General features: G+C 39.2%; 1 protein-coding gene across 8 annotated transcripts in view; it reads left to right on the top strand.

Moving 5' to 3' along the window:
* The window catches only part of LOC136847879 (dorsal-ventral patterning protein Sog-like), a 309,799-nt gene extending 299,944 nt beyond the window's left edge, over positions 1-9,855 (top strand). For 5 of the 8 annotated variants that reach the window (XM_067119882.1, XM_067119884.1, XM_067119881.1 and 2 more), the window contains 8 exons: positions 2,283-2,541; positions 3,113-3,452; positions 4,604-5,684; positions 6,095-6,259; positions 7,167-7,294; positions 7,647-7,883; positions 8,087-8,167; positions 9,043-9,855. In XM_067119882.1, coding sequence (XP_066975983.1) covers positions 2,283-2,541; positions 3,113-3,452; positions 4,604-5,684; positions 6,095-6,259; positions 7,167-7,294; positions 7,647-7,883; positions 8,087-8,167; positions 9,043-9,252 — 2,501 coding nt within the window. In that variant the 3' untranslated portion in view covers positions 9,253-9,855. Of the gene's footprint in view, positions 1-2,282; positions 2,542-3,112; positions 3,453-4,603; positions 5,685-6,094; positions 6,260-7,166; positions 7,295-7,646; positions 7,884-8,071; positions 8,168-9,042 lie in introns of all 8 variants that reach the window. The other 3 variants (XM_067119880.1, XM_067119878.1, XM_067119885.1) reach the window with 1 other exon arrangement.
* Positions 9,856-14,239: the final 4,384 nt, after the last annotated feature.

Here is a 14,239-nt window from a genome sequence, read left to right on the forward strand (position 1 = left end):
GATTTCATTCATAAGTTTTGAGTGAATTTCTCGTAACTTCATAGAATTAGACGGACAGATAGTTTGAGACTACGATCGCGGTAGTAGAAGTAGAAATGGTAGTAATGATAGTAGTAGTGGTAATAATTATTAGTGACTTAAAAGAAAGGTTTTACTTATAAAGTATGAGTGATGCTGACATGACTTCATGGAATTGAAAGGACGGATAATGTCTCAGAAATCATTAGGACACTTTGGATCAAACATCTTTTGAAGTTAGTAGTTATTTTGTGACTACGATTGTAGTAGTAGAAGTAGAAATAGTAGTAGAAATAGTGATAACAGTAGTAGTAGTGGTAATAATTAGTAGTGACGTAAAAGAAAGGTTTTACTTATAAAAATATGAGTAGAGTTGACATGACTTCATCAAATTAGGACTAATATTGTCTCGGAAATCATGAGAACACTTTGGATCAAATTTCTCTGAAATGGGTTGTTATTTTGTGACTACGATTGTAGTAGTAGAAGTACAAATAGCAGTAGTAGTATTAATAGTAGTAGGAGCAGTGGTAATAGCAGTGTCACGAGCGTCGAGTGGTCGTTTTGATCACCTTCTGTCACCTTGGAAGGCCGCGCCTCCTTCCCGGCCAAGTTGGCGCCAGTGTGGCCTGCAATGCCCTCCTTTCACCTGACCCTACCCTCTCTCCCTCCTCCTCCCTTCCCCCCTCTCTCCCTCCCTCTCTCCCTCTCCCCTCCCCCAACCATCCCAACTTCCTGCCACTGTTCCACACACACACGCAGCTCCCATCTCCTTCGACACAGTGTCTCTTGTCTTGTCTCAAGAAGACTTCCAGTTCTGTCAATTCTCTTTTGACAGATGTCCCCCTTGTTCCGAAGCAGGATTCGTTAGGGGAGTTCAAGCTTGCGCTTTAGTCTCTCTCTCTCTCTCTCTCTCTCTCCTCTCTCTCTCTCTCTCTCTAAAGGTGTTTACATGGTGAGGAAGTCTGAAGGGCCTTGTGCTTCAATAGCAGTGGAAAAAGGAGGTGTGATTTTTCTCAAACATTCTTTGTGAAGTTGCTTTGAAAACAGTTACACTCTCTCTCTCTCTCTCTCTCTCTCTCTCTCTCTCTGTCTCTCTCTCTTCTGTAATTTCTTGTGATATCCAGATAAGAGTATTTTTCGTCAAAATGGCACAGTTTACAGACTCTTCCAATTGTGTTTTATTTTTGCTCCTGCTTCCCTTCCTTATCGTATCAATATTTTCTATTTTGATCTTAAACACTAGGACAACAGGTATTGCTAATTATTTCTGTGTGTGTTTCCCGTTTGTATAAGCACGTATGTTGTACATACACTTATAAATAAATATGGAGAATGTATTTCACATCTACCATTCTTCTTGCAAATTCCTCCCTTCATGGCCTTCTTTATCCTGTTAATTTTTGCGTGCACCCAAATTGATGTACCCTATCGGACTTAGGACACTCATAATCACCGTTCTTCTTCTTCTTCTTCTTCTTCTTCTTCTTCTTCTTCTTCTTCTTCTTCTGTTGGAGTAATGACGCAAATACTTTCGCTGGAGCCAAAACTTTCACTGTTGCTGGTTTCTTTATATGCTGCACAAACGGTCCTTTGCTTTCAAGACTTCTGTTACCATCGTACTTTTCTCGTCTTTATCTGTAATGAGATTCAGTTGAGTCCAGATACTTGTACTCTGAAGGCGAGTTCATTGGTGCTTAGTCTCTCTCTCTCTCTCTCTCTCTCTCTCTCTCTCTCTCTCTTTTGTAGAGGTTCTTGTGATGTCCTGACAAGTGTACTTTTCGTCAGCATGATGCAGTTTTATATTTTTTCGTTATTTTTATGCTCGAAAATTTTTTGGTGGAACAATACTCTTGACAATTTTTGCCCTCTTTTCTTCCATAATTTTTTTTTTAAATCTTGTTGTTTTTCTTATGTTCCATTTATTTGCTCATCTGTCATCTTTTATTAAAAAGAAAATAAGGGTACTTATGGATTGGAGTAGCATTTCAGTTTGAGAAACAAAAATTGTATTATCCAAAATGTAGTCATAAGTTTTATATGTCATTCAATATTAATATTTGCCGGAAAGGTTCGACGATCTACATATAACCATTTTTTTAACAGATAAAAAGCATCCATTCTTAAGTACCCCTTATTCCCACAGTCTCTAAACTGACATCTTTAAATTGTGACCGCAATTCCTGCTGACTGTTTAAATTCCTGAAGCGTTTGACGTGTCCTTCCTCCGGTCGAATCTAACGTCCGTGATCTCGTTTCAACAGATTTCGCCGTGTTGCTGAACGGGCGGACCTCCCAGACCCCAATGACTACTTCCCGAGTAGCCACTGGGCGTCTTTCGTTGAGAAGAGGCACCCTGCATTTCTCCTTCCTCATGGAAGAGGGCGCCCCGCCCCCGGAATCCATCCAGTTCATGAATGACACGGGCAACATCCTGGAAATTCTGGAGGCCCAGCCGACGCCCTACGAAGCCACGAACAACAGGCTGTGCGGCACGTGGACGAGAGTGCCGAAGGAATACAAGTAAGGCGAGAAACGGTACTGTTTTGATTTTGAGAATGCTCGTAGTAACATGAGTCTTGAAATGAAGAAACAGATCCACAGAGAGCTTTCGGGAATCCGTTCGATTCCTCTTTGATTGAAAAGGGGAGTCGAATCGATTCCCGAAATCTCTCTGCAGGGATTTATTTTTATATATATATTTGTACCCTTACATAACTGTGGATTTGTTTCTCCAGTGTTTTGAGCGTCCTGATTTGATCATTTTCTAACTTTCCTAACGACTGAGCTCTTCTTTCTGTATTTCCCATTGCCTTCTGTTAATTCTCTCTAATGAACTCCTTAATATTCTTTGGAAGCTTTAATTTCAAGTCAGCGGCCCCTGTGGTGGGCGTGTTTCATATAAATAGGGTTCATCAACAACAACAACTACTACTTAGCCGTATTAGATTTAATCTGTTGTTCTGTCTTCTGAATAATAATAATAATAATAATAATAATAATAATAATAATAATAATAAGTACATAGTCATTTTAAACTTGATCTTTCGTTTGTTTATTGCATATCATTCTCTCAACGATTCCTCGCACCCAGGACGCTCCTCCGAGAAGAAAAGATGTGGGTAGCCCTCTACCCCGCCGAGGACTCGGGCGAAGACGTCATCAGCGGGCTGGTGTCCCGGTACACGGGCGTCGACACCGAGGTCTTTTCGTCCCTGCTTATTCCGTCCCCGACGGCAAACCAAACCCTCAGCGGCGGAGGAACCGCCATCATCTCCGTCGACCGGAAGACGGACTCGCTCCACGTGAGCCTCGTCTTCAACGGCGTCTTCGGAGCCAGCGAGACCCACAACGCCTCCGTCGCCGTCCAGCTGACGCCCTCGAGAGCGCTTCCGCCCGTCATCGACACTGTCGTGCTCAGTAAAATCGCTTCTGTAAGTTTTTGTATTTTTTTGGTTGGGGACATTTGTCAGAGAATCACTAGTAAGGGAATATTCTCTTTTTCATAAACATGTATTGGGCATTATTTATGTGTGCCTGTATTATAGAAGAGTGTGTGTGTGTGTATATTATATATATATATATATATATATATATATATATATATATATATATATATATATATATATATATATATATATATATATATATATATAATAATCTGATTACCTGTTTTTATTATATACATATGATAAAAACAGGTATTCAGACCACAGTTAGCAACTTTGAGACCAAAATGTGCGAGTTGCCGCTGCCCATGAACTCTTGCTTGTATTAAATCTTGAATGTACGATTTACGCGTAAACAAAATATCGTCTAGTATGACCAATAAAAACTGTAAATGCACCACGTTCAAATAATAAAGTAGAACGCAGTAGAGCGAGAACAACACAATGGAAGACTGCAGTATCTGCAAAAATACAATACTGAGAAAGATGGTAGATATTGCAGTTTTCCCTGGCCTTACTACTGATATTGCAGATACTGCAAATGGAAACTCCCTAAATAAAGCATTGAAGAATCATTCTGAAACTGCAGTAACTTCTGTATTAGTGTTTCACCAGCGCAATAGGTGGCGTATCTCAATTTCGGAAATTTTGCAGATACTGCAGTTTTGCATTTTAGGGTAGGATATTGGAGGAGAGTTGCGTGGCTCCCAAAATAATTAGGTATCATGACTGATGGTTAACTTAAAATTCTAAAACAAACCCCGCCCATGTTTATGCATTTTCTTCTCTGTAAATCTCTCTTGGGTTGCCTGGGAATTGGCATCAGCCGTTTTTTCGGAATTGTCTGCAATTTGACCTTTCCATCAGCATGAATATAAGTAAAAACAAATAAGATTTTTCCTGAGCATGAATATAAGTAAAAAAAACACTTTCCCTCACTCAGTATGAATATAAGTAAAAAGAAACTATTAAGATTTTGAACGTATTTTTACATCATTTACATTACCCATGGAAGTGATCACTTTCTGTGTTCTGTAGGACCAGTAATAAAGAAAAATTACCATTTGAATGCTGTAATCTGCTACAAAAAAAACCCTTGGTAAGACTCTCGATTGAATTCACTTATTCCTCTGCAGGATCTGAATCGGGTGGAGTATATGACAACCTTGGGCGAGAGCAGCCTTCGGCTTTTGACCCGTGGGCACGTCTACATGAAAGTCTGGAGTCAGGCGGCGCCAGACTTGGCAATAGAAGGCTTGGTGACTTCCCGCGTCACGTGCAACGTCTTTTCGACCGTCCTAAGCCTTCCAGAACCCCAGAGTCTAGAAGACACTGTTCCGGCGTACGAAACCTACTCCCCGCCCTACGGCGCAGGATGGGCCCTTCTCACGCTTTCCAACGAAGGAGATTTTGAGTATCAAATCTTCGTCAAAGGCATTTCAGTGACCAGTCTGAAACTGGAAACGCAGCATAGAAAAGGACACAGGATCGTCAAGGACATAACCCCGAGTTTTTCAGGAAATTGGGCCAATGGGACCTACTCTAGGCCAACGTATCGTGACCTAGATGCGCTCCTGAGAGGGAAAATCGAAGTCGTCGTTTCTTCCGACGACACCGGCGGGCAGGTTCTGAAAGGAATGCTGAATCAGGTTGCCGTGACGGAAGCCCTGAGGTCTCCGCAGCCTGTGTTGCTCTCGTCGCCTCAGATCCCGATGGCTGCGACAGTTTGGATTGCTGTGGATTCCGCTTGCGTCACTCACTACGACGTGATGGTAGGTGGGCCACCACCCGCTGGAGCTCCCGAGCCGTTTTGGAACCTCACTCTTCGCGAAGAGGACACCGAATTCGATCCCAGACTCGACATGACCGTCATGGCCCTGGAAAACGAGGTCAAAGGGAGAGAACTCTTCGCTCACTCTACGGAATTGGGTAGGCTATCGCTGTCACGGTTGGGTTCAGGAGTCACGTACCTCGATCTGGTGCTGATTCAGTCTGAGGAGGACGAGAGTTCTCTGCCACCACTGACGGGCCTCGTCAAAGGGGTGAACGTCCCTCTAAAATGCCTTCTGGATTCAGACGTCGCTCTGCCCCCGCCAGTCATAATTAACCCGGATGTCACCCCCGATCGCATTTGCATTTCTGACAGTCACAGAGTTTGCATCAACCAGCAGGACGGAAGTAATGTTGCAGAGAGGAGCCACAAATGTAAAGATGCAGGTGAGGATATTTCAGCATCACTCAAGGTTTTCAATGAACATTTTCACCTCTTTAAAAGTTACTTCATATCTGTCAGCCTATCAGTCCTTTTATTTTGTCCTAGTTTTTTTAGATACAGTTCTGTTTGGTCTTTAAATTTCTTTTTACCATGGCCTATACATGGAAATACATTTTTCATGAATAAAATTAGTAATAATTTGGTGAATGCAATATTAATAGGACATTGTTTTCTTTGAGGTCAATAATTTGCAAAAGGTTTTATGGCCACATCACATTCATGTACAGACAGAGAAAATGATAGAGTACAATAATTTGCCTTGGATTCAGGTATTAAATTTACCTGGATCAAAGTACGAGACCCTTCGGTGCGTAAAATTGTTCATGAAAATAATAATCCTTTAATTTTACAGATAACCGCGTATTTGAGGACGGCTCAAGTTGGCAGTCTCCTGCAAATACCTGTTCGATGTGCATGTGTACGAAAGGGAAGATCAAATGCCAGGACGTGATGTGCCCAAGACTCGAGTGTGAGGAACCTGTCACTCCTCCAGGACAGTGTTGTCCAGTGTGTCCCAGTACGTGTTGGAATTTCTTCTTCTCTGTATCGACAATAGGAGACAAATACCCAAAATCTTTTTTATCAGTACTTCAACTAAATGGGCGTAAACTTAGTGGACTTCTGTACCTATCAGCGGACTAATGTATTTATCGACAGTTGGAGACAAATACCCAAAATCTTTGATATCAGTACTTCAGCCTAATGGGCCTAACCTTAGTGGACTTCTGTACCTATCAGCGGACTAATGTATTTATCGACAGTTGGAGACAAATACCCAAAATCTTTGATATACAGTACTTCAACTTAATGAGCTTAAATTTAGTAGACTTCTATTCTTATCAGCGGACTTCTAGACTTATCGACAGTAGGAGACAAATACCCAAAAATCTTTTATATACAGTACTTCAACTTAATGGGCCTAAACGTAATGGACTTCTGCACATATCAGCGGACTTCTGTACTTATCGACAGTAAGAGACAAATACCCAAAATCTTTGATATACAGTACTTCAACTTAATGGGCCTAAACTTAGTGGACTTTTGTACATATCAGCGGACTTCTGGACTTATCAGTACCGTATCATGATAATTTTTCCCTATGTTACCGTTTTAGATGACACTTTTGCGGACATACCTCCTGAACTGAATGTTGAGTGTAAAGTTCGGGTTAGTTTAGGTTAGGAACTAAGTGGAATTGCTGTTAGCTGTGAGGTATCTAGAAAATACTCAAGAGCAGGGGGATATTATAAGATCTTTGTTACTTACCAGCAAGGCCAGACCCTCAAAGTATCTGCGAAGTTGAGGAACTAACTGTACTGTACTTCTGCTGTATTTCATGATAGGTGTGGAGGCAGCCTATTTAAAAAAAAAAAGTTGGTTACTTTTTTTAAATAAATCACACATTCATTTCAATTTATTTACAGATGATCACGACATAGGTAGGCCTGAAAAGATGTGTGACTTTAACGACGTCAGATACAGTGTTGGAGCAGTGTGGTATCCCTTCTTACCCCCAAAGGGCTTTGATAAGTGTGTTACGTGTACGTGTCAGGTGAGTACTCTTAAATATTATTATAATTATTTAGAAGATAAACCCCCATTCAGTAGAACAGCAACCTTCCAAAGAATTTGGTGTCCATTTGAAAGAACAATAACAAGTAACAGATAGTTTAAAAGAACACAATTTCGTGCCATAAATCTTTAGCAAATTGTTATTCATTGTTTCTGTTTCACTGAATGATGACGAGATGCGTACAGTATCTGAAATACATGTCTAATCCATTATAACTGAATATACCGTCAATGGATGGGAACTCACAGCAAAATAGATACATTTTATACTACTGTCCCATGATTCTGAATGCTCAGTTCTGATTCACGAACCTACCATGTACTCTTACCAGACAAGTTCACGTGGAGAACCATCTGTCACATGTGCAAGGCTTTCCTGTCCCGCACTGGTCTGCGACGAAAGCATGTTCGAAAAGAAACCAGGGGAGTGCTGCCCCACGTGCAAACCTCCACCTCCTGAGCCTACTGTAGTCACTGGGGACACCGATGTAATAAATAACCCTCCTCTCAGTGAAGACGAATATAGAGCAAATATTCTGGATACGGGAGGCTGCATCTATAGACATAAAGTGAGTATTGCTGATCTGCGACACTTGTAGATGGAACGTTTTGTTTGACATTCTTCCCCCTTTTTATGAACACATGACTTGTAAGATATGACAGCTGTAAGCCTTGTTACAATCTTTTTTGGGTGGAAACTGTTTTTTAAATAGAATGATATAGTTTGTGCGAAGAAATTTTGCCTTACCGCTGGTAGTCTTCTACCTTTCAGTATTTGGCTAAGAATGGCGAGGAGTGGCATCCACGAGTTGCTTCCTTTGGTATCTACAATTGCATTACCTGTAAATGCAAGGTAAGGATTGTAAGATCATTTTGTTTCTATTTACAAAGCAGTTAGGTGTTAATGGCAGGCAATAACAGTGCACATTCTCTTAATCATCTTGCTATTTTTGTTGATGTTAATGTATGAAAGCCTAATGAATGAAATAAAACTGCAAAACCCTTGTAAAACAAAAATATATTATTATTCAAGTGATTGAATTTTGTCCTCGTGTGCTGAGCCACTGGACCATTGAAAGTTGTCCCCAACAGGGTATACCTAGAGGAAAACATGATCAAATACACTTAGGCCTTGTAGGAATATTTACACCTAGCCACAACTAGATGCAGCAGACCCTTACGTTACAGTCTTGTAGTGTTATTTACCCCAGAGGCTGAGATGCACTAGCACACTTTGCCTTTTCAGGTCCCAAGAATGCTTTTCTTATAACTGTGGAACTAGTCATGTTTTGCGAAAGGTTATGGGATATTGTGGTCGCATGTTGGCATGTGTATTGCTGAGTCTAGAAGTCCACAATAAGACTCAAGTATTTCTCCTCGCACATTAAGACTAGTACCCCAGATCGTGCATCCTTTTCAAACATAGCCGTGAATGAATACATATTTCGAGGCAGTCAGAATGAGTTTCTGGCAGAAATGAAGAGGACTAGATCTTTAAAGAATCACGGTAGTTGTATTTTCACTTTGAATAAAATACTGTGTCTAAACCTTTATATTGAGCTTTATCAGATGTTAAGGATGGCCTCTGAGCATGGAATCGTGATTTGAGGTGAAATGTCTCATCGTCACTGAATAGCAAAGTAATGGGAATTCGCGTGGAGTAGAGAAACTTGAAACTCACTTTGGACATCAGTTGGTCAGGTCAACTAATACATTTGTTCTTTACAGGATGGTAATGTCACCTGTAATCCGAAGCAGTGCCCAACTTTGACCTGTCAGAAGATGGTGCAAGTGGATGTCGAATGTTGTCCCCGCTGCCAGGATTCCATCGACGCGTCCCAGTTCTTCCCCGCCCCCAGAAGAGAGCCTTCAAGAGGTGCCAAAAACAAAAAGAAAGCAAACCCGAGGATCAGATATCAAAGACGAAATTCTGGCTAAACCCAGCACAGAGTTCGACAACCTGCACAGTGATTGTGTAGTGGTTAAAAGTCAATATGGAGGGTCAAAAGAGGAACCAATATTTTTTGGGTACTTTTTTCATTTTTCATTCTGCTAAGCAAAAAGTATTCACACACTCCCCTCCCTGTTAGGCTTATCACATGTCCGTCACAACAGGGATACTCAAACCACCCTATGCTGGCAATCTGTTCTTGTTTCCCGCAGTAGGGGACAATTGTTATTTATTTATATCATTTTTTATATCATTTTGCCCTGACAGTAGATGGCATGGGAAATCAAACAAAACAAACTGAAGACATGTTGATGCCTTTAAACATGAGGCTGAGCAGCAGCAGTGCAGTTTTCGAGAGAGGCGAAGAAATGTACAGAAGTGACATGGTTAGCAATGGCTCCTTTGTACAGTAAATTAGATATCAAATGGTGCAGAACTGTCGTGACGCCCTGAAGCAGAGGGCTGGCTGGTGGAGTGCATGGGACCCGGGACCTGAGTTGTTAAGAGCTGTTGTTGAGGGAGAAAGAGGTCTTTGAATTGTTCCGTACTGTACACTTCTTTAAATTTGGCTAATTTAAAAAAGAGAAAAATATGTCAACTTAAACGACACGGTAAAGAGTAGGCGTTTTGAACTTGCTCAAACAAAAAACAAAAAATGTGTACTGGGTACTGACCGATATGTACTGTATTACAGAGAGTGGTCGCATATTATTCCAATTGTGATAAAAAAAAAGTGATATGTAAGTATTAGAACGCACTTGAATAAGTGAAAGGCACATAACTATCAGAAGCTCATTCACAGGAAAGGACTTCTTTCCCTCATCAGCATGCTGTCTATGGTACCAAAGATGACGGGTGTTTTTTTTTTTCTTCAAATCTGAGTTTTGCTGTCATTGTGAGGAGAAATCAGCAAACCACTGAAGGGTATTAGACATGATATGATAAAGACTTTAAAGACTTTGTAATAAGAATAGCCCTCGAGGGGCCTCAGAGAATATATGTTAGTAGTCATTTCGTCCCTTCAAAAAAAAAATAGACATTTCTCAAAATATTTATTTCTACTCGACAAAAGTCATTTTTTTTCTCGCTTTCGATTTTCATTCTGAGATTAGTCACACGGCCGTGAATCTCCTCACATATGTATTCCCCTACGTTCATTCTTCCCTTCAGTCATTTCCTTTAAAACTCAAGATTAAGTTGGAGGGCTGTTGAATGCTGTGACGTATTAAGTCAGACCCAACTTGAAGCTCAATCTTAACAATGATAGTGTCATGTAATCGAAGCAGCTTTATAAGGAAGTGCTGACTGTGGCGCATTACGAATAAATATCTAATATCCCCCTGGTGCATTTTGTTTAAACTGTGGAGGCTACTGCTTCTATTCATAAGGTGTAATAGGAAAATGTAATTTTATTTCTTAAAGTTAGGATGAAGTGTTGTGAGCCAAGCTTTCTCGATGGCATCAAGGTCTGATTCATAGTCCCTCAAAAATGGACGTCAAGCTTTCGAGCGTGTAATGAACACGAGTCTTAACACTGCATTAGATATTTTGGTGACCAGATTATGAAACAGACTTTGGAGAAGTAGGAAGAACAATCATATTTTTGTAAATGTGTAAATAGAATATCATACAGAGAATTAATTGTGAGACTAGTGATTGCTTTACTACTCCTTGCATACGCATATTTGTGACATGATGATAGCCTGTGTATACATACTCAGTAAGGCTTAGTTTTTTTTCTATTTTATTTTACAACTCACAGATATAATAATAAGCCCTGCTGAGTTTACTCTTAGGCTTCAGTCATCTCATTTACGACCTGACGTTGGTCCGAAGATTCCAAGCTATGGAGGCTAATTTTGTTCACTTGGATATGGGAACTGAACTGTACTGTTAAAAAATCTCAGGAACGAAATTGTTGGCCGTATCACAACTCTCAACATTATTTTGTCCCATTTCAATTTGGTGAATCCTGCTTTTTTGGGTGACAAATGTGAGTGCAATGTCTCGTCTGATTTTGTGCTGTTCACTGTTACACGCCTCTCCCAGATGACAGAGTATTGAAGTGGGAATATATTCACTCCATAAACATGTAGGGGCATTAACAAGGTAGTTATAAATGCTTATGGAATGTTATCTGACTCTCAAACTGTCTGGAAAGCTGGGGGTCAATTCTGTGATTAATGTCAGTTTTAACATCATGAAAAACTTCACTTGACCCAACCTTACAGTCCTTCCGTAATTGCAGTATGAACCCCCTAAACTTGGCAAGTCCTTAGTTGCAGTATCTTAATCATTGCTGCTGTATCGTTATACCAAAATTACATCTCTTCCATATTTTAAAGGGACGGTGCATATAAGGTTAGTGTTTTGTTATTCAAGGAAATGGTTTGAGTACTTCCTATGTAAGGCCGATGGAGCCTGTGTGCACAAGGAGGTTTACTGTAAAGACTGTGTATAGTTACTGATATGACTGCTATTCTTTACGGTTTTGTGGTACAGTGCCTCCAAGTTTTGTATAATGACGGCATATTGTGTTATGTATCATTTTGGTTTGGAAACAGCCGATGCACAGTATTCACAGATACAGATATTAATGCAGTGCTGTAATTTATTTTCACTATTAATGACTTTACTCTGTCAACAGGAAGGCATGCTTATTGTGACGAGTGAAAGCCCAATATAGTACATGACTACTATAATTCTGACAGCTGTATTGTAATGTGAAGGTCAGTTTTACCAAATCTCTTGGTTTCATTATGCAGTGAATAGTATAGTGTGCATTATACTCACTTTTTATTTCACCCGTTGGAATAAATCCTTATGGAATTGATCTAGTCTGCTTCTCTCAATCTCGAAAGAAGAGTGACCACGTTTACAGTGACTGTACTTATTTTAATATTAAAATGGTATGTTGTACTGTATATGAGGGAACCCAGAAGTGACATTGCTAATGTATAAAATTACACATGCAGTTCTGCCCATATGAATATAAAGTAAGATTTAGTCACGTACATAATACAATTTGTATGACATTTAATAATTCATGAGTAGATTATAAATTTCTGTATAATCTAGATTAAGAGCTTATAAGATTTTTTGATGCAAAGTGCATTGAGAGTGTACAGTATTTATACTTGCAGTAATATTGTGTTATGTCTTAGATTACTGTAATATAGTATAGGTAGAGAGAGTGGGCTTTTTATGAAATATCTATATTTTTTCCCAAAAGAAGTCCAGGCAAAGTTTTTTTTTTTGGGGTGGGGGAGGGGGATGGTGGGTTTTGGGAACTGTTACAATCAAAATATTAACACAAGTGCCATAATACCTTGATTTCATAAATCACAAAACACAAGTGAAGCAACAGAAGTTACGTTCTGATTTTCCAAGATATATGTTTTATCCCACTAAATTTTGTCATTTAGAAACTGCCATTGTTACAAGCATTGTAATACGTTCCCGTATGATGGACTTTCTTTTTTTTATTTTGACAGTATTCACGATGTTCATTTAGTGCTAAATTCTGATCTACCGTTCTAGAGTCTGGAAAGCATTTTCACTCGTATCTTGAACTCTGTAGAATTTTCATTTTATTCCTGCTTTCTGTCTTGTGTGTATTCCCGTAAGTCATTATTATTTTCTAAGTGCTTTACACGAAACTTTGTAACGTTACGAATAAATTCAGGTCAAATCAACAAGAATGCAGGTTAGGAAACGTTTTGGGTAAACTAGTGATACACTCACAGTTTTTGAAAATTCATCAATACGGGAAATGAAGGGACTAGTTAAAGACAGCGCACAGTTCTGACTTATAAAGCGAAAATCGAGACCCAATCATCTGCAGGTGGTCTACCTTTCAAAGTCATTCGGAAGTCTTTGTTTTGCAGGGTATAATGATAAGTTGTATTGTATAGTCTCGTGTGTGGAACGCGTCGCGAAAACAGGCCTCTTCGTAATTACGGAATTGTATCATAAATAAAAATAATTTATTTAGTCTTATCTCTAATCTCAGTAGAATTATTATTATTAGTTTCAATAGTTTTACCTTGTAAATACAAAAAGCGCATTAATAGTAATACACATTCTTGAGCTAGTCAGTTTTTTTGCAGATCATTTCACTTAAGTCGTGCCTGAGAAGGTTTACGTGAAAAAATTGATATATGAAAATATGTCTATAAAGTTAGACACTTTCCTCTCTCAAGAAATTAACGATTAGTGTGGACCGATAAGAGAAGGGAACAGAGACAGGAAACATTATGCAAAAGCAACGAGCTTGTAAACAACTTGGGATACTGAAATACAGCATTCTTTGGACAGACTACGCAAAATTATACGTCTTAAGACAGAACTAAGTAAATAAGCTTTGGAAACGAATAGTTAAAACGAAGCTCCTTTCTATAACTGCACATAATTGCTTTTACTATATTTTTGTTCTTGTAATACTGAAGCATTTATTAAGATTTTTTCCCAATGTTTTACCAATAATACAAATAACTATACAGTAGTTTGGTTTACTAATGTTACTTTTGGCGAATTTTTGTCTACACAGGATTTTGGAACTGTAATATTTTACCTGAATGAAACGAAGATTGACTCGAGGTCAAAGTATTTTCCAAAGGTATACACATTTATAAAGTTTTTACATTACGATGTTTGTACAGTATTGACATATATATTTTTTTGAAGAAGCTAGTGTAATACTGACAGTCTACTCATTTGCAGTCAGTAAAATTCCCTCTTGTTGGATTCTGATGGAAAACTCTTGGTTAGGTCATTCTGAAGGAGCCTGGTAGCTAGAAGAATTTTATGATTATGATTATTACTATCTAACATAAGGAATTTGTGTGGGTTTAAAGCTGACAAATGGATTACTGTATAAAGTACTGGCATTGACTGTAATACAAAGGAACAGTGAAGCCTTTTGCATTTTTGGGGAAAAAAAACAGTTACCACTGACATTTTGAGAAAATTATT

Source organism: Macrobrachium rosenbergii, chromosome 17, assembly GCF_040412425.1.
Source record: "Macrobrachium rosenbergii isolate ZJJX-2024 chromosome 17, ASM4041242v1, whole genome shotgun sequence".
NCBI lineage: Eukaryota > Metazoa > Arthropoda > Malacostraca > Decapoda > Palaemonidae > Macrobrachium > Macrobrachium rosenbergii.